The 20692-nt window shown below is 37.3% G+C and overlaps 2 protein-coding genes across 5 annotated transcripts; both read left to right on the top strand.

The window, feature by feature from the left end:
* Positions 1-4626: 4626 nt before the first annotated feature.
* LOC102719959 (serine carboxypeptidase-like 26) lies at positions 4627-9576 on the top strand. 2 transcript variants are annotated; one of them, XM_040524663.1, is made up of 10 exons: positions 4627-5171; positions 5658-5765; positions 5880-5975; positions 6089-6181; positions 7131-7219; positions 7532-7804; positions 8128-8270; positions 8364-8459; positions 8949-9054; positions 9152-9576. In XM_040524663.1, the coding sequence occupies exons 1-10, from the start codon at positions 4871-4873 to the stop codon at positions 9302-9304; spliced, it is 1458 nt and encodes a 485-aa protein (XP_040380597.1). In that variant the 5' UTR covers positions 4627-4870; the 3' UTR covers positions 9305-9576. The 2 variants fall into 2 exon arrangements, with proteins under 2 accessions (XP_040380597.1, XP_040380596.1); XM_040524662.1 differs by having other exon boundaries at positions 4629-5171; positions 8122-8270.
* Positions 9577-14851: 5275 nt separating this feature from the next.
* LOC102719676 lies at positions 14852-20407 on the top strand. Of its 3 annotated transcripts, XM_040524201.1 has the most exons (15): positions 14852-15088; positions 15343-15391; positions 15996-16148; positions 16380-16516; positions 16611-16680; positions 16876-16966; positions 17059-17128; positions 17208-17303; positions 17578-17677; positions 17750-17848; positions 18452-18528; positions 18863-19033; positions 19105-19146; positions 19250-19355; positions 20077-20407. In XM_040524201.1, exons 1-12 carry the CDS (start codon positions 14891-14893, stop codon positions 19007-19009), a joined length of 1287 nt encoding a protein of 428 aa, XP_040380135.1. In that variant the 5' UTR covers positions 14852-14890; the 3' UTR covers positions 19010-19033; positions 19105-19146; positions 19250-19355; positions 20077-20407. The 3 variants fall into 3 exon arrangements, with proteins under 3 accessions (XP_040380135.1, XP_040380133.1, XP_040380136.1); XM_040524199.1 differs by lacking the exon at positions 20077-20407 and having other exon boundaries at positions 19250-19532; XM_040524202.1 differs by lacking the exon at positions 20077-20407 and having other exon boundaries at positions 14855-15088; positions 17762-17848; positions 19250-19532.
* The last annotated feature ends 285 nt before the right edge of the window (positions 20408-20692 follow it).

Here is a 20692-nt window from a genome sequence, read left to right as displayed (position 1 = left end):
GCATGCACATGCACGTGATACTTGGGCCGTGTTCATTTGCCGTGTTCGGGTGAGAGCCGGTAATTTAACTTATCCGGTGCTACTTGGCACGGAAGCATAGTAATAGATTAGTATATGATTAATTAATTATTAAAAAAATATAAAATAGATTAATATGATTATTTAAAATAACTTTCCTGTAGAAAATTTTTGGAAAAAATTACACCGTTTAGCAATTCAGGAAGCGTGCCTGGTTTAGTTCCAAAAACTTTTTCAAAAAACATCACACTGAATCTTTAGACATCTAAATGAAAGCATTAAATATACATGAACACTAAAACTAATTACGTAGTTATGGGGGAACTCGTGAGACGAACCTATTGAGTCTAATAAGTATATGATTAGCCATAAGTACTATAATAACCATCATTTAATGACGTATTAATTAGACTCAAAAGATTCGTCTCGCGGTTTCCAGGCGAAATCTAAAATTTATTTTATAATTAGATTACGTTTAATACTTCAAATGTGTGTGACCGTACGCGTCGATGTGACTGTCTTCTAAATTTTTTTGGAACTAAACGCAGCCTTAGTCTTGTTGTTGATTCAATACTAACTAACAATGGACCTAACAATCTTTCCCTCTATCAGCATGCTCAAATTAAGCACAGGTGAAACGACTTATTAACAATTAAAAAATAATTTAGGGTAAAACTTTTATACATGTGTTCTTAGTGATTTAAAAGTAAAGACTGAAAAATTAAACTATGATAAAAGAAACTCTAGAATAAACTCTGAATTTAAATTTTAACTTATAAGTATAAGCATAAGCGTAAGAGTTTTTTTACCATCTTCGAAAAAGTATCTTGATATACCATATTTTTCATTGTAAAAATTTAGTACCCTGAGGTATAATGTACCTTAAGTTACCAGAATTTTATACTAAAATTTATGGTACATCAAGGTACTTCTCAAGAATGGTAAAAAAAACCTTAAGCGAAAAGAATAGTTAAATTTGTGTACTAAAAACTGCTTTTAAGATAATGAAAAAAGCCTCTACACGGAATGGGATCCACTGCGGTAGCACCATGCTACTGTATGGAATTCGATATATCCTGTAACCGTTGGATCAAAACAAATAGCCTGAGATTTAGCGCTATAGTATTTAAGCAATGTTTATAGCATTGATTTACTGTTTACCTCACATGAACAATGTCTCTCTACCTTCCGGACGCCCTCTACACTAGGTGCCATAATCAAATTGTTCCTATGAAACTAAAGAAATACTGTAAACACATTAGGGGTGTGTACAATCATTCAATGAAGCTAAAGAAAATAATGTTGTTGATTTTTGAACATAATATTTGAGTTTAGCCATTCGTCCTATTAATAAAAAACCTTGTAAGTATTATTTATTTTTATTATGACTTATTTTATCATTAAACTAATTTAAGTATTACTTGATTATATTATTTTACATATCAATATTAATTTTTTTAGTAGCCATTGCTTCTCCACGAGGCTCGTACCAGGCGCACCAAAGTATGTAACCCATGGAATTGTCATTCTCCTAGAAAAAGTTCGAACATCCTTCAACAAAAGGAGTACTTATATTTAAAAATGGTCTAATTGAAGCGGACGAGATACGTAAGGGCACGTAGAAATGTGCTTATTAGCTGACTCTTTCATTCACACATAAACAAATTTGGTGGCGTGGAGGAAAGAGAAAGAGCATTTATTAAAGGAAACTTTCTTGCACGAGGGTGTACAAAAAAAAACTAGCGTAATAAAAAAATATTTTATTGCATTAATGAAGAAACCACACATGATCATTATAAAATAGACTTTTATTGCTGACGTGGTTTGAGATAGAGCCCGCAGTAGCCTCTACCATTGAATATGGCCTAAGCTGCTTAAAATTTTACTTATAATTAGCATGGAGCGCTGGTGTGGAGACGCCCAAAGCTATATGGTTACATGCATGCATGGTGGCTACCTCATTTTGCAGAATTAATCCCATTTCTTTATTTTTTTTCCATATCTTAATTAATTTGTTTGTGAAAAAGTGTGAACAAAGACCAAATCAAAGAATATGAGTCATGCACAATTTTATACTACAGAGGATGCTTCTTTTTTTTTAAAAAAAAAAGGTTACGTAGAACAAACTTAGAGATTTGGTATAGAAATGCTGCATACGTGGTTGTCGCCTTTTAGACGTACTGGAACATGGATACCATAAAGAAAATACTCTTAATTATTATCTTACATAGGCAGCATCTCTTTGTATTTTCCTTTTATGTTTTTTCATAAAGCAAGACAACGCTAGCTGATGAGAGAACGTGAGCAGCGTCATCACACTACAGATTAATTATGCCAACAAGAAAATAAACTAAATCAATTAGAATGAAAGATGTTCTTAATCTTATCTATTTGTGCTTAGGTGGTCTTCGCATATGTCGTCGCAAACATATATAATTTTATCGCATTACTCCTTATCTTTGTATTGTTTTTATTGATGCTAAGTCCAGTGACGAAGCTAGAAATTTTTATCACTCCGTAGTACTCGAGTCTCGGATAATCTCATCCCTCATTATTTGCAGCAAGATTCATGTCTCATTTCTAGCTAGGGTTAGTCGCAAATATTTGAATAATATAAACATTCTTCGATCAACACAGGTGGCATTATCTTATTTGTCACACAACTGGGTATCACAACACTGAATTTCGAGAAGGCACGCAAATATTGGCATTAAAATGCTGTTAATTTTGATTCAGAAAAAGTGCATATGAGGTTCTTTATTTTATCAGCGAATCCGATTTTCGTTCTCTAGCTAACTGAAAATCAGATATAACAGATCCCTTGACTATCAAAACCGGTACAAAATAAGTCCTAAGACGATTTGAACGGTAGTTTCGGATGACGTGTCACCTACATGGCTAGTTTGACTCGGTACTTGTCCTGACGTGGCATCAATTTGGCACATGAAAAAATATAATAATTAAAAAATAAAAACAAAATATGTGGGTCCACATGACAATCTAATAATAAAATTTAAGAATAGTGAGACTCACATGTCAATGGCCCCACCTCATCCCCTCTCTTCTCTGTCCACACGAATTCGTCGGATACTAGGAAAGTCGATCTGGTGGAGGATATCACCGTAGAGGACACATATTTTTTTAATTTTTATATTTTACTTTCAATGTCATATCACTGTCATGTAGGATGAGGATCGAATTAAACCAGCAACATAGGCGCCACATCAGTCGAAATCGTCGTCCAAACCGCCTTAGGACTTATTTTGCACCGATTTTGACAGTTAAGGGACATGTTGTATCTATGTTGTGGTTTAGGGACAAATCAAACTCGTTGTCAAGTTAAGAGACCTAAAATAAACTTATTCCTTTTGATTCTGCAATTTCTACACCTTAATCTTGGTACTAGACACGGGCCATTCATGGCTGCATGTTACTTGGGCCATCTAACAAGCCCAGTACGATCCAAATAAAAAGAAGTCCAGCTAATAAAACACTTTCTTTTTGGGCCTACGTGGGCCGAGTAGTAAAGCTCACTAAAATCGAAAGGAGCAAAGTCCAGCCATCTAGTCACTCACCCGTCTTCCCTTTTCTTTCTAGCCCCAAAAAAATATTCTCTTTTATGGCATTTGTTGTTTCATTGAAATCTCATTTTTATATTGTTTCTTTCTCATGTTAATTCACCATCACCTGCTTAAAACTAAATATCCATATTCCATAAATTTTGCAATTACAATGTAATGTTAGCATGGCGCAAGTTATAGGTACAATATTGTTTTTATAAAGGAAGTATAGCATCTGGTTTCCACACCAACTATAGAGATGCACATAACCATATTTAAGGAAAATTTAACTTTTTACACTAGTACAAATGGTTAAAACAAATTTGTCACTCGCTACCTATAATATGTGAGTATTTATAAGTCTATAACATATAAGTCTAGTAGCAAATCTGTTATAAACATTCGTAAGAGTGTCAAAAAAATAAATGCCCCTATTTAAGAGTATACATGACCCTGACACTGAAAGCTTCATAATATGAGTTTTTTTTCTAACATTTTGTGCACATTGGCATTAATAATATAAGGTGGTCCACATTCAGCAATAATGATTTGATGGTACTTAAGTAGAGACACCGGAGTAATATTGGATGGTAATAAAGTCTAAATTATTAACACAAAATATGGTACAATAAATATTGGCTGGTACTAAAACTGATAGTACAAAAAATATAGTACCATCTTATAGACCGTAAAAAAAACCAATTCCGTTTGACATCGTTGACTTTTAGATAATTTTCTATTATTTATCTTATTTAAAATTTTTATGCAAATATAGAAAAAATATATTCCTTGCTTAAAGTTCCTTTTCCGATGAAATAAATTACGAAAAATAAATAATAATTAACTTTTTCTAATGAAATGAATGAAGTGTAATCCAAAAGCTAACGGCGTCAAAACGTTAAAAAAACTGAAGTAAGTATATTATATTTCGATCGAGAGAGAGAGAGAGGGGTAACTCCTAAGTGGAATTATTAGAGAAGCGAAACGAACTGCCGCTAATGTCAATCAGTTTCGTTTTCCATCGTTCTCATGCTGTCAATCTCACAAAATTAACTATCTTTAATTTTCACCATGGAGCACACCACCCTCCAAGAACTCCAAAGACCAGCCCAAACGAAAAGCTCCAACTCGCAATAATTCACCAAGAACCGATCCATCTTCTTCCTCCTCCCTCCATTTCCATCCATCCATCCATCCATGGCGATGCCACCGCTGCTGCACACACCGTAGCGCCTCCATTTCATTCACAGGCATGTACATGGGCTAGCTCTAGCTCAAGCTCACTGGGATCAATGGCGGCGGCGGCTGCAACAAGGCGGCTCGATACCGTTTGCCTTCTCCTCCTCCTCCTGTGCTGCAGCTGCTGCTCGTCAATGGCGAGCGGCGGCAGCAGCAGGGAGGAGCAGGAGGATGACAGGGTGCCGCGCCTCCCGGGGCAGCCGGCGAGCCCCGGCGTGTCGCAGTTCGCCGGCTACGTGGGAGTGGACGAGCAGCACGGCAGGGCGCTCTTCTACTGGTTCTTTGAGGCGCAGGCGACGCCGCCGTCGTCGTCGGAGAAGAAGAAGAAGCCGCTCCTCCTCTGGCTCAATGGAGGTCGCCTCTTCTGCTCTGCTGCTGCCTTTTTGTTTAACTGCAGTGAAAGCTCTCTTGATCAGTTTAAAATATGTTAATTACTCCTGGTTAATTGCCGTACAAGCTCTGTTAATTACTCTAGTTAAAACTCCAATTTGTTTTCCTAAAAAAAACTCCAGTTTGATTTTTTTTTGAAATATGAAAAGTTCATTTTTCTTTCATATTTCATGAAAGAGTTAGTGAGCTGGTAGTGTCTGATTCATTCTATCATCTTTTCTAGGTTACTTTCTTTGTGGAGTTTTGAGATGATGTTTCAGGTTGTTTGTGATCACTGGATGCTCTGAACTTCTGCTTACTGTTTTTCTTAAACTGATCTTAGTACAAAATAAATAAATAAATGATTGTTGCATACATCATTTATGTTCTTGCTTCTTCCATTTGCCAGTTAAAAAAGTGGTTTTTTCTTAATAAAAGGCCTTCTTTTTTTCGCTATTGCTGTTTTGTTAGGACCTGGCTGCTCTTCCATTGGCTATGGAGCTGCATCAGAGCTAGGGCCTCTCAGAGTCGCGGGACAAGGAGCAGCACTAGAGTTCAACCAGTATGGCTGGAACAAAGGTGATGTTCTTGCATTCTCCCAATTCCTAAATTATGTTCTTCTTCTTTTTTCATGCTGAACATTACTGACATTTGTCTGACACACAACCCTAAAGACCTTTTTATATGCTATAGAGGCTCACCTCCTGTTCTTGGAATCTCCTGTTGGGGTTGGCTTCTCCTACACCAACACATCCTCTGACCTTACCAACCTTAACGATGATTTTGTAGGTAAATTGATTGTCAAATAACACTCTTGTTTGTTGGCTATCTTCAGGTTATCTGAATTTATGTTGCTATGTAATTTATGATTTAGAGAATATAATGTCGAGTCCTTCTTGTAGCTGAGGATGCGTATAGTTTCCTGGTGAATTGGTTCAAGAGATTTCCTCAGTACAAGGACAATGAGTTCTACATCTCAGGGGAGAGCTATGCAGGTAATTCATTTCCCACAGGAAACCAGTAAATTTTTTCTGACATTTTTTCGGGTCTAACATTTAAATTCTATATTTTGATCAAGAAACTAAACAATTTCCTAACTGCTGCAAGAAACGCTGATTTGAGACATTTTCTCTGTTGTTTTCATGTGGATATGTCTGCATGTGTTCTTTCCCAGATTCCAATTATCTAGTCAAAATGGAAGGCATCAGCCCAGCTTTTCAACAATATTCTCTTATCGTTTGCTTTCACAATAGCTCAAGGATTGTATGCCTGTGAAACTAACATGACTCCAGGACATGATATCGAATTGGATAATGTCACCATCTTATCTGAAATCAGAACTTCCACTGAAGAAAAATCATCACTGACTTTCTAGAACTAGCTGACAGCTTAGCTTCTCCACCTAGGTTGTGGTCATGACAACTCATAGTTCAGCAATCAATCCCCTTAGAATTTAGAAGCAAACAAAAGGTCATACTTTAAATGGTGCAATTGTCAGATCAGGAAGCATGTCTCTAAAATAATCTAAGTGTTTAATTTCAGACTTCTCAAATATTCCTGAAGCACAGTGTGCTCAATTATCTAATTGTTCAGAATTCAGAAGTTAAAAGTAAAAGGTGGTCTGCTTAAACAAAGGAAGAATGACTAGTTACTTGAATTTATGTATTGTGAACAGAAATGATACAGAAGCCATTCAGTGATCCAAACTGATATATTTTCTTTGCTTGAAACCAAACAAGGTAATTTGAGTTTTTGTACTTGTAATGGTCCATTAGATCTATGAACATATGGCCCTAAAAGAATGATCAAAGCATCAGTGGTAGGTTCACGGGTAACATTGGGCTTCTTTCACAATCCACATGCTGTGGACCAGAAGATGCTCTGCAAAACTTTTCGTCTGAAGATGATATCTGAACTTTTCCTGTGCAATGCCCTGTTCTACAGGTCACTATGTGCCCCAACTTGCTGACCTTGTCTATCAGAGGAACAAGGACAAAAGGGCCAACTCATACATCAACCTCAAGGGGTTCATTGTGAGTAATTTCAATTGAATCCCTCCATCTCATATAGTAGGACGTTTAGACTATGCTTAGATTCATCTATTACTCAATGTATGTTTTTTTTCATAAATATGCTTAGATTCATTAGCATCCATATGAACCTAGGCAATGCTATAAAGTTTTATATTTTGAAATGGGGGTAATACTTTTAGAAAAAAGAAGTTTATGTTCTGTAAAATGTATTCATGTGATCATGTCTAAGACTTTTTACAGAACGACGAAAATGTATTCATGTGATCATGTCCTTTATCAGCATAACAGTTAGAATAATTAATCTGCTTACAGGTAGGCAACCCTCTCACCAATGATTACTATGATTCAAAAGGATTGGCTGAATATGCCTGGAGCCACGCAGTCGTGTCGGATCAAGTTTATGAACGCATCAAAAAGACTTGTAACTTCAAGAACTCTAACTGGACTGACGATTGCAATGCTGCAATGAACATCATCTTCAGTCAGTACCATGAGATCGACATATACAACATTTATGCCCCAAAGTGCCTTCTAAATAATACATCAGCATCTTCAGGCGATCGTGAATTCTTCGCAAATGACCAGGTAAAAATGGCCTAGTTGCAGAAAAAAGTATAAATTGTTTCATTCTGGAGCCTCTTCTAAAATTCATGTATTTCTGTTTTTTGACTAGGTAAATATGGGTGGCAGTCTAGATTGAGGATTTCATTTTATCTGGGTTTTGCTCTATTTTATAATAAATGGTAAAGTATGTGTCTAGTTTTTTTGGCTGTGTATTTTAGTTATGCTGAGGCTGGAAGTAGTGTTCTAGTGATTGTATCACCTTGATATAATCATCTGAGATCAATAAAAGCTTTTTTTATCTTTTGTGTGTGTGTGTGTGTGTTTTTTTTTTTTGACAGGAACAGTTTAAGAGGAGGATAAGGATGTTTTCAGGCTACGATCCATGCTGTTCATCCTATGCTGAGGACTACTTCAATAAGCATGATGTGCAAGAAGCATTCCATGCAAATGTCAGTGGATTGCTTCCAGGGAAGTGGCAAGTCTGCAGGTGAATTGGCCAAAACAATTTCTGTCTTATATGTCAATGTATTAGTCATTCACTCTTTTAGCCTGACATGAAGATCATCCATTTCTTTTGCAGTGACCAAATCCTCAACTCCTACAATTTCTCAGTACTTTCCATCCTACCAATATACTCCAAGCTCATCAAAGCAGGGCTAAGAGTTTGGCTCTACAGGTTTGCCTCATCTTAATTTTAGTTCTGTCAAATAAGTCATTTTCCTTTTTTCATTCACCTCTGATCTTACCTCAAATACTCCATAGCACAGTTCTTGTACAGCTGCTCTGAAAGCCTACAATTACTGTTCACGTACATTGATAACATGCATCTATGATCCAAAATATGCAACAGTAACCTATAATTTATCATGTCCCTCTCCCGTGCATTCTACTGGTAATATTATACTATCACTAGAACTAATCACAGTCATTGATTAAAAGTAATATTTTTATACTTTGTTAATTAATTGATTAGTAGCATTTTGTAATTTTGTTTTGTTTTTGGCAATAAATATCATAATAAAAAAGACAATATTAGCCCTTTAAATTTCTACTACATATAATATTATTGATAGTATAATTTAACCTCAGTCGTCCAATAAAAATAGATCAAAATTTCTACTATTAGCAGAAGACGGACCTAATTTACCTGTCTTTATCAAAGCAGTGGTGATGCTGATGGTAGGGTCCCGGTTATCGGATCTCGGTACTGCGTTGAATCACTGGGCCTACCGATCAAGACCGACTGGCAATCTTGGTACCTTGACAAGCAGGTCTGCAGCCATCATCAGAACTGTTCATCATGTGAATTCACTTATCAGAGAATCCATGCTGAAACATGCAGAGAAAACTCACACTGCAAAATTGCAGGTTGCAGGGAGGTTTGTGGAGTACCATGGCATGACAATGGTGATAGTCAGAGGAGCAGGTCACCTGGTGCCCCTCAACAAGCCTGCTGAAGGGCTTGTGCTGATCAATGCCTTCCTCCATGGTGAGCAGCTTCCGACAGGTAGACGAGAATGAGATGGATGGGCTGCTGAGGTCTTTTGGGGTACAAGATGGCATCAATACCGAATCTCGTTGGAAGTTTTTAATCGGATGGATTTGATATGGCACTGTCTAAATCCATTTTAAGAGTGTCCAAAATTGTAAAGGTAAATTTTAATTTCTAACGATCGACTTTTAAGCGTTTTCTTAATTAAGAGAACTGCATGTAAAAATTACCACATTGCCACGGTCACTTCTCTCAAGGGACTGCATATGAAAATCGATTCTCACATGTGGTTTTTAGACTATAAGGCCGTCCCATCGTTATTAGAAGAGGATTTTCTGATTTTCTTATGACCCGCGTTTAAAATTAAAACCGAAACATCTGATTTTCTTATGACATGTATGTAAATAAAACCAAAACATCTTAAACGATGACTTTTTATAGTGAAAGGAAGGGTGCGGTGGGATCTGACCGTGGTGTCTGGGTTGAAGTACGCTACCAAAGGACCATTGACTTGGTTGTGATTAAGGGAAACCATGTGTTAATACTTTAAACACTATCAAAACGTGGCTGGACCGTCTGACAAGTGAATCGAGAGGCCCATGGATGTCAAACCATGGTCGAAAAACTTGATGGAATCTAGGGTGGCGACAGTAAATCTGTCGCCCCATCTACCCCATTTATGTTCTATTGAACTTATTAATATTAAGAAATGATCAAATCTAAATAGATACGTCAGATATAAGGTGAATATCCCTAAAAAAAGATTTATAATACATTTAATGAAAAATATATTTTTATTTATTTTAGGCAATACTAATATATTTTCTTATCCATGAAAAAGCATGGGCATTCAGCTAGTATATATTCATCTAGCAAACATGGGACATCATGGCAAGCTGCAACTGCAATATCTGGGAGTGTATTCATCCGAGCAAAAGAATGTACGAGTTGAAATATCACTAATTGGATGCTATATATATGCTATTTTCTCTTCTAATAAAAGGGGGCCAACTAATTAATTCTAGTAGTCAGGGGTGGCGCTACAAAATTAATTCACCGTTGTCCAAATTCACTAAATTTATGTAGCTTTTAGTGTTATTTTTGTTACATAAATAATTTAACCATCAGCTTTATCAAAGGTTTCTACGTGACTAATCTACTATAGCTCTACCCCCACCAGCAGTATCGGTCGTTCAATGCCTGTTTGCTAATACTAGCATATTTCTTGCTAGAAATACAACACCACTTTTCCTATAATGTGAACCATGAGAGTGGATCTTAAAACCCAACTATTGAGATTGTCACAGCGCCTTTCCTTATTCGCAAACCAAGCTCTTTGCTCACCTTCCTCTACTCTAGCACCCTGAAACCCTAACTTCTGCATCTGAATCTCCTCTCCACCGTCTACATGGACTTCAAACCTTCCACGATCGACACCCATGTAGCCAAGGCTGTCACAAGGGAGGTACGAAACCCCACCCTCTCTTGGAAAGAAATCATAGTTTTCGAAGCAACATCCCCAAACACACGCTCAAAGAAACTAACAACAATGTTACATTCCTAATCTTACTTAAAGCCCATGCACAAGAACTCTACTACCACATGTTGGTGCTTCCCCGTATCAATTCACACTCTAAAAGTACTATATCCACATTTTTTTGTTAAATTTTATAATTAAAATGTAATTTCTGTAGGTTATTGACAGTACAATATTTTCTTAAACATAATTCATAGACAATTTTCTTTATTTACCGGGAATGACTAAAGAAATTTTGAGTACGTTTTCTATACTACTTTAAAAGAAAACAATGGTGATGGCAGTGAATCTGTTAAAAAATAGTCTTTCTACATATTATTAATATTTTATTCGTTTTTAGAATACAAGTTTATCCCTCTCAAAGAATCTATGAAGTATTTGATGTACCATTGTAAAGCACAGATACTTTGGCAGTATAATCAAAGTTTCGAGGGAAGCTTTTTTTTAACTTTGTGTTCGCTCGTCTAAAAATTCTAAATATGATGCTCGTATTTATAGATAATTTTTTTAATATAAATAACTCGCTCTCACAAGATATGTTGGCACAATCTTCAAATGAGAAAAATTCTAAACATGATACCGATGATATACACAAGAAACTGAAAATAATGCCCTGTACCATCAATCAAATAGGAAACTTATATATATCTACTTGTTTGTATACATATAAAACTAATGTATACATGTGTACCACCATAGCGCATATACACGTAGACAGCACGTACATACATGTACACATACACAATGAATGAATAAATCGGATCCCGTATAAAACCCACCCGGCCCCCTATTTTATACGTGTCAAAAATACAAAACAAAGAGAAAGGGAAAAATAACAAAACCAAACAAATTTTAAAAATCCGTACACGTATACAGTGCAACATGCTCTTGCGTATCTCTCTCTCTGATAATTAATTAAGCCCTAATTAATCCAGAACAACTAATTATATATTAATTAATCTTTTGCGTGCTCCAGCACGTCGACCATGAGCTGCATCACCTTCACCTGCACCTGCAGCCGCGCGATGTAGTCGGCGGCGCGGAACAGGAGCTCGCCGGCGTCGAGCCGCCCGCCGCCGTCCTCCGCCGCGACCTCGCCGCCGGCGCCCGGCACGAGGCTCCTCAGCGCCTCCATCTTCCTCCTCACCTCCACACACCGCCTGATCCTCCTCCTCTCCTTGCTATTATTCCTCCCTGGCGGCGCCGGCGCTGCTGTAGTTCTGGGAGCCACGGCGAGCGCCGGCGCCGTGGCCTTCGCCATCATCGTCATCGCCACCGTCTCGTCGCAGCAACCGGTGGTGCGTGCAACCATGGTGGGTAGTCTAGCTATATAGCTAGTGATAATGGCGGTATATACGATGTCGATGACGACGACGATGAAGAAGAAGAGGATGATGATGAAAGTGGGTAAGTATGTTAGAGAGAGGGGTGAGGGTTGGTTATATAGATAGGAAGGTTGGGAGGGCATAAAAGGCTGGAGCTAGGTTGGAAGGCTGGGGTGTATGTGGGGAAATTAGGTGGCATGAATAAAAAGATAGGAATTAATTATTGATGTGATCAGGCTTAATTGCATGAAACATGGCTGTGTGGATAATGCTTTACATGATACAAAATGTTATGTTAATCAGTGTGTGGGTTCGAGAGAGAGGATGCATGCATATATGCATGCATGGGAGAGGGGGCTTTGCTTGAGGATGAGGCCATGAGGGCATGTTCTCCTAACTCAAGGCCACATGCCACCGCATGATACACCTTAACACAATTAATCAACAACACACACCTTTAACACTCTCTCATACACCACCAACCAAACAACTAGCAAACCATGGATGAACATGCACACTAGCTAGCTAAGCTTATCTCCCTTTTGATTTGCCTCCTCATCACAACACCCTGGCTAAGCACATTCATCACCACCCTCTAATCTCTACTACACAAGTGCATGTATGATTCCCAAGCTACCTATAGCCCCTTGCATGCATGCATGTGTTATGTGTCATGGGGCCCACCACTATCTGCCACCTCAGCAAAGTGCAGCTAGCATATATATAGAGAGAGAAAAGTCTCCTCTCCTCTCCTGCATCATGTGCAGATGTATTTTTAAGATGATACATATACATGTATGCTGTATATAGTTAGTTGATGGTATAAATGTATCTTAATTAATATATTGTTAGTTGAGGGTTTGGAGATGTTAATTATAATTAATATAGATTTGCACTCACATTGTGTGCCACCATGTTCCCCTGTGGGGAACTGATCATGATAGGCACCAATGTGACATGCAATCAGGGCAATATGGATTGATTTCCAAATATTGCTTTGCATTTGCACATGTAAAATAATCTCCATGATTTGGGGCTTGATTTTGCCATGTTCTCATCACCTCTTCCCCAATGACATATATTCTCTCTACTGCATATCTATCCGACGGACACGTGTCGCCCAGCCGGCCGTCGATCCATTGGCAGCGCGATTTCCGGAGCAAGATTGATCAGTGCTGGCCATGTATATGCAGCTTCTAGGAAGATTCCATGGAGAAGATTATGCATACAACGGATGATCACTAGTTAATTAATTAATTAATTAATCATGATCTTTTGTTGAGTGAAAATAGTTAATTATGTTGATGCATCCATATGTGGCGGCAGTTGAGCAACAGCCAGCAGGTTGGTTAGTTAAATTATTTAAGCATATGATTAAACTAATTGAACCGTACATGGGATTAAGTCATAACCCATCTAACTCTGCCTTAGAACAAAGGTCAATGAGATGTCAGTTAGTATTATATATCGGGGTGATTATTTTTTTATGAAAAAAAGCTAAACAATATATTTACAAATTAGAAATAATTTATGAATAGCTCTTTTATATACGTATTCTTAGCGATTTAAAAGAAGGCTACAAAATAAGTGTCCGTATAGATCTTAGGCATGCGAACATAGCCGAAGCCAACTTATATTTAACATATCGCAAAGAATCTATTTAATAAACTTTATACATATATAAACTTTTGACACATGATATTGTACATTAGAAGTTTTTATTCCCAATATGAATTGGATATTTTTTTTTTGTTGATTGAGCATTTGTGTTGTGTTCTTCTACATCGATTATTCTCGGTTTTTTCTCAGCTTTTGCCCGCACGTTTTCTAAACTTCTAAACGGTGTGTTTTGTATAAAAAAATTCTATATACGAGATAATCATCTCACCTTTCTAAATAGTTGTCAAGATAATGATTGTGTTCATTTCAGCATGTTCGGCTGAACTAATCCTCGTTTTCCATTAGACGTTAGCACGTTTTTCAAACTACTAAATGATATATTTCGTGCTAAAATATTTTATATAGAAATTGAAAAATCAAATAACTCCATTTTTAAAAATTTTAATAAGTAATATTTCCTCCGTTTCATAATGTAAGATGTTTAACTTTTTTTTCAATGTTTAACCATCTGTGTTATTTAAAAAATTATGAAAATATTATTTTGCTTGTGACTTACTTTATTATCAAAAGAACTTTAAGTACGACTTGTTATTTTTTATATTTATACTAAATTTTTGAATAAGACGAATACTCAAACGTTGCGACCAAAAAAAAGTCAAACATCTTACATCATAAAACGGAGATAGTACTTAATTAATTATATATTAATTACGTTTATCGTTTTATATGTGGTTAATTGACTTATGTAACCATCACCTTCGAACATCGCCAATATTTCATCTTTTATCTACATAAGAACAATTCCATCTTTTATCTACATAAGAACACAGATTGAGCTGCTTATGCTATGGTGCTTTTTGCAAATGATCCTATCATTTACATCATTCTAGATTTTACAAATCGGTCCCTGTTTAGTGTTTATGATTGCTAAGCCTCCTATTATAATTTTTTTTTGCAAATTAACCCCTTATTGAATCAGAATCATTGCAGATAGGCCCTTTTCCCGCCCATTAACTACGATCAGATCGGACCGTCGGTTCCAAGATCGACGGATCTGGAAGCGCCAGCAAGTGTCTCTTTTGGCCTCCCAAGATATTTCCGCCGCTCACTGCAGCCGCGGCCACCGGGAAGCCATGGCCGCCGCCGCGTCGCCGCCGCCGCCGCCGTCGAGGCCTCTGCTCGCCTCCCACTCCGCCGTGCGAGCAGCGGTCTCGCGCTCCGTCGGTGCGTCTGCTCGCCGCGGCCGCCTCGCCGCCGGCGACCACCCGCCGCAGGTCGCGGCCCTCCGGCGCGGGGACTGGGTCAAGCTCATCTGCGGCGCCAGCTTCGAGGTAGGCAGACACTTCCCTGCTAGCGGGCGAGCGGTGCGTGTGGAGTTGATGATGGGGAATGAGAAGGAGGAGGAGGAGGGAATTTTGTTCTTGTGAATTCAAGAACGATTTTTTATGTTGTTGGTACCTATCCTTCATCTCTCAGGGACATCGGTTTTGAAATTAATAAGCAATGAAAGTAGCAATGGTGACGGTGTAAATGAAAATTTATGAAATGCTTGGGATGTGATTTCTTTCTTCTTATTCTTGTGTAGGATGCTGCAGATGTCAGGAATCTGTCTCTTGTGTACACGCTTGCTGGAGGTATGTTTGTGGGTTTAACTGAAAAGATTCCTGGGAAGTATGTATGTAGCAATTCAGACTGAAATCATAAGTCATAACAGCCCAAATAGCCAATGCAGATTTATTTTATCAGTCAAGAACTGAGCTTGGAGTTACTTGTATGGAATTAATGGAAATGCAGCTGAATAAAGACACGTTTTTGTTTGTGCATATTCAATTGGACATTTATTCTTTTTTTGCCCCTTTATTGTGAAAAGGAGGCAAGATCGTTGTACTGAAGTTACAACTTGTGGAGTATAGAATAGAATGAGTGCAAGTACAGAAATGCTCCACAAAATCATTAACATAGGAAGACCACAAAAGTTCAACCCCTTATGTGATGCACGGAGATTTAAAATGGCTTTTACAGAACTAAAAATAATTAATGCTTCAGCAAGGAATTCACATGTTAATGACCTGAAAATGGAGGTTGATTTTGATATAATAGAGGGAAATGGGTGCTTTGCAAAAATTTTATGTCAACTTGGTAAAGTAGATGTATGTTCTTCTGTCTACATCTTACAGTGATTCCATTCATATAGGACGGGCTACACTTAAAAATCATGGATTGATTTTGTGTATGCAGTGGATTGCATTGATTGTGCAGCAGACGCATCAGTTGTGGCTGCAGTGAATGAAGGTATTGATTTAGCGGCCTCAATTGTACCCACAGTTCACAGGCCATGGGTGATGGTTAGTGTTAATGACGACTGCAGAGATCTTCATTTCCGTAAAGCTGGTAAATGATGCGCTCTTTAGAAAAAAGTGAATAACTGTACTTTATATTTTTAGTTTAGTTTAAGAGATTATTTAACGCCACTTACTTGGTATATTGTTATGAAACTTACTTGCTGTTCTGCTTTCACTAGCAAGACCTGCACATGTTTGTGGCTTTCTTATTTTCTTCTTCTTCTTCTTCTTCTTCTTTGATTGTTTCTGATGGCTTGAACTTTTATCTCATGTTCTCTAGAATTTGATCCTGAGGATTGCCCACCAGATTGCCCAAAGCCATGTGAGAAAGTCTGTCCTGCTGATGCAATATCACTACAGAGTGTTATAATTGAGGCAAAGCACGCTCGTTCTGATCCTTCATGTGCTAAACTTGAGGTATCAATTGGTTTGTTTACTTTATTCAGCTAGTGTTTACTCTCTTCATGAATTAACTTGTTAGTTATGACCTGACATCCACTGCCTTGTGTAGGGTGGTGTGATTACAGAACGGTGCTATGGCTGTGGCCGGTGCTTGTCAGTTTGCCCTTATGACAGAATAAGTGAGCACCAAGTGCTGCCTTTGTCTGTTGACTTTTTCCTTTATGTCATCATCACAATATATTGCATGAGCTGTTTTCCCAAAGAGTGTTCTTTACATGCAAATGTAACATCACCATGTTTTTAAGTGTAATCTGATACTTCCACACCTTTGTGTATCTTATAGAGGCTACAAGCGTTGCTTGAAACCATTTCAGGAGCTATGCCGTATGTGCGAGATCCTACTATGACTGCTGAACTGTTGAAAAGGAGTGATGTTGACGCAATAGAGATACATACCACTGGAAAGTATGTCCCTTTTTGTTTGAGTTTTATACCAAGTACATTTTCCTTTTCAGTATTGCTTAGACCATTTGATCTGATATTTTTTGCTACTATAGGGAAACTGATATGTTCAATACCCTCTGGAGCAGCTTGGGCGAGTCCATCAATAATGTGAAGCTGATTGCAGTAAGTTTGTACTTCATTTCTATTCTAGATAATATATTACAGTTATCATCATAATTGACTAAAAAGTCACACCTTTCAGATCAGCCTGCCTAATGTTGGTGATTCAACAGTTAACTTCATGAATGCAATATACAGAACAATGCAGTCCAATCTTCAGGGCTATAATCTTTGGCAGGTTTGCTATCAAGAAAACAAATTTGCCATGTGCACTTCCTAATTTTGTTTGTATGTGATTATATTATTCATGGCTGTATGTTTAATAATTCGAGTTCTATAAGCATAGAGGATCAGTAGCAGAATTCTGTTTTTCTGTGAATTCTATCATTACTTTTCTGGCCCTAATGTCATAGGAACCTTATCATGCTTGCCATGTATCCTGCTAATGGTCCTCTGTTCTTACCCATGCTCATAATCTGGGATTATTTAAGTTACTTTATTTATGCAAGCAGTTAGATGGCAGACCCATGAGTGGTGACATTGGTCGAGGTGCAACAAGGGAAACGGTATCCTTTGCTGTTCATTTGTCTTCAATATCAAACAGGCCTCCTGGTAAACAAAATCAAATATTTTTAAGAAATACGGTTATGGCTTTGTCCACATTTGCTAAGTATTTTCTACTAGTATGGTTTGAAGGCTTCTATCAATTGGCTGGTGGAACCAACCCACACACTGTAGATTGCCTTAAGAAAGCTGGTCTTTTCCAATCTACAACTTTTCCTGGTAATTCGCTTACTTTAATCCTTGTCTTGTTCAACTCTGAGCTGAAATAATACTTTTGGGAGAACTGCACTTTAAGCCCTTGAACTATTGAATTTTGGGCAATCAAACCTATGCTGTATACTTCTATATACTGACAATATGTTTAATTTAATCCATGAACCACCGAAGTTTGTCTAAGCATGTTCTTTGTCACTTCTAACAAATCTGTAACATATCAGCAAATTTTCACCATGTAAGATTTCTTTAGATAATGTAAGATGCCAACGATTATTTATAACTAGTGATGCAGGATGTTTAGGTTGCAATAGAATTAAAGAAAATTAGCATGTCAGCAGTCCATTAGTATCAGTGACACAAAGATTTAATTGGATATCGATAGTTGAATAGATTAAAAAATTCAGAAGTAATTAATAGTACAGGTAGCTTGATAGATCAAAATGGAATAGGCTAATTGCTTTAAAATGCAATTTTGTCAATACTTCTTGTGTGATCCCTTGAAGTATAGTTGTTAGTGAATTATTTGCCACAAAAAGGTTCGATTGAAAAACAATGTCTCTCTCCTGGAAATTGATGTACCTCTTTATTAATTTTTCTGAAACTCAGGGGCTGCAACCTCTGGAATGATCAATTGTCAGCATGCTTTTATTGGAGGGATAGCTTATGGTGGCTATGCTCGCAAGGTTTGATCTTGACATGGCATATACAGTTTTTTAGAGCAAGAAATGAATAATACTAAAGGATTCAGAGAATTCCTGCTAGCATAAAAAAGCTAATAAGCCCAGGCCATCCGCCGAAAAGAACAGGGCCTAAAGCATAGATATTGTCAGCGGACGCACCAATACTCAGCAACTAGTTTACTTCCATGATTTGATGAAATGAATTTATGCATGTTGATCTGTATTGTCCTATTTGTGAATTGAGTCTTCCATCAGATAGAATTCTAACTGAAACCCATGTCTAGAATAGTCTTTTATGCCATATTCTTTTCTCGTTGTTTATTTTGCTAAGTTGCAGATTGTTGGAAGAGTTCTACGCAAAATACCGGCACAGTTTGGCCATGCACGCATTGAGGACCATTCAGATTATCTCCTGGAAGCATTACACGAAGCTTTGTCACTAGTTGGGCCTGTAAAAGGTTACCCAACCTTGCCAAGTCTCTGAAACCAGTAAAACGGCATCTCACAGGTAGTAGCATCTCAACTATCTTCATCCAGATGTAGGGAAGTAGATCACTTTGATCCAGTTTGTTGTTGTAGTTACTCTGGAAGCTGCACTGTGAAGGCAAGCCAAGTGAGAAGGTATTCTGGCCACTGATTGCCCAATGAATTTTGGAACCAACCATGATCTTGTGACATCTCCCATCCTGAAAACCTGATTATCTTTCTTTTTTTTTTGTTGGAGATTCGGAGCCACTAATCAGTAATCCAACAATCAGCAAGCACACTTGGCAGCATAGGAGTTCATTTTCTAAAGAGCATACATTCTATGTAAAACTCCAACAAAAAAGGTGTGAAAATCCAGTTATTGTTTGTATCCACACTTTGAATATTCCATGTTGTTTAGTTGACAAGTGGCAACGGAGGTTTTGATGTGAACTTCTACAGAATAATTAAACTTTGTTGTATTTGATTGGTCCAAATTTTGGATGTCAAAACCCTCTAGATGCTACCATTCCATGAAAAGATATGTTTGCATTTCTTTAATATCTGGTCAATTGGATGATCTTTGGATAAGGAATCCTATACCATGAGCGGTCGCTCTCGCTGTAGGCACATGATGTCATGGACAGATGGTGCAGGCATAAATTATGTATTTTGCTTTTCTTTCTTGTTTTCTAAATACAAATTGAACAACTTGCACACTGTGTTTGTCTTTTTAATGGATCCAATTTGATTGCTTTTTGTTGGTTGAAAGAGAACATGTGCAAGTTGCTAGGTTTTGACATTTTATCTTGGAGCAATCACATTTGAAGATCTACAATTTGAGCACCATCTACAACATTGATTATAAGTAACTGAAAAGGTTGATTGCTATGCATTTGTTTGAAAACCTGCGACCATAATTAAATCTTTGGTGCGTGTTTTATCACCATTTTTCCTCTTCAAAGAGGGAGTGTGCACTGTCCACTTGTCATGCTGCAAAAAATGTCTGCATTTTTTCCTAATTATCGTGGAGCAGACAAGTTATTTAAACTATGTCATCTTTTTTTCTCTAATTATCTTGGACAGACAAGTTAAACAAACTACACCCAAGATGCAAGTGAATTACTGACTGAGAAGCCAACAGGACTAGATGAAGCAAACAAAAGAAGGAAAAGATGCATGCTTGCTTGACTGAATGTCGACGTGGATCATCTTCATCCATGATGGATGATGCTGGGCTAGCTAGCCTGCAGAAAGAGCACAATTCCACCTTGTACTTGACAATCTCTCTCTCTCTCTCTTTTTCTCATGTGAAAGGTAGATGCCTGGCATGGCTCAACAAATAATGTGAAGATTTGTCCTTTTCTTTTTCTCTGAAGAAAGTAGTAAACTGCATCAACAAATATCCTAGCAATTATTTATTAAGAAACTAAAAGTAGAAAAACAACGGAAGAAAGTAGTACTCCCGTGTACAGTAGCTTTGTTTTGTGATAAATACTCTCTGATTCATGTTATAAAACTTTTTTACTCTTTCTAAGTTTATATGGATTTTTAATAAAACTAGACACACATACTCCCTCTGTCTAAAAAACCAACTTTTCAGTTTTTGTGTCGAGCATTTGATCATCCGTCTTATTTGAAAAATTTTCAAAAAATTTTAAAAAAATTAGTAATACATAAAATACTATTCATGTTTTATCAT

The sequence above is a fragment of the Oryza brachyantha genome, chromosome 5 (genome assembly GCF_000231095.2).
Source record: "Oryza brachyantha chromosome 5, ObraRS2, whole genome shotgun sequence".
Lineage (NCBI taxonomy): Eukaryota > Viridiplantae > Streptophyta > Magnoliopsida > Poales > Poaceae > Oryza > Oryza brachyantha.
Note: the sequence above shows the minus strand (reverse complement) of the source record. Positions and strands in the feature narration are given on the sequence as shown.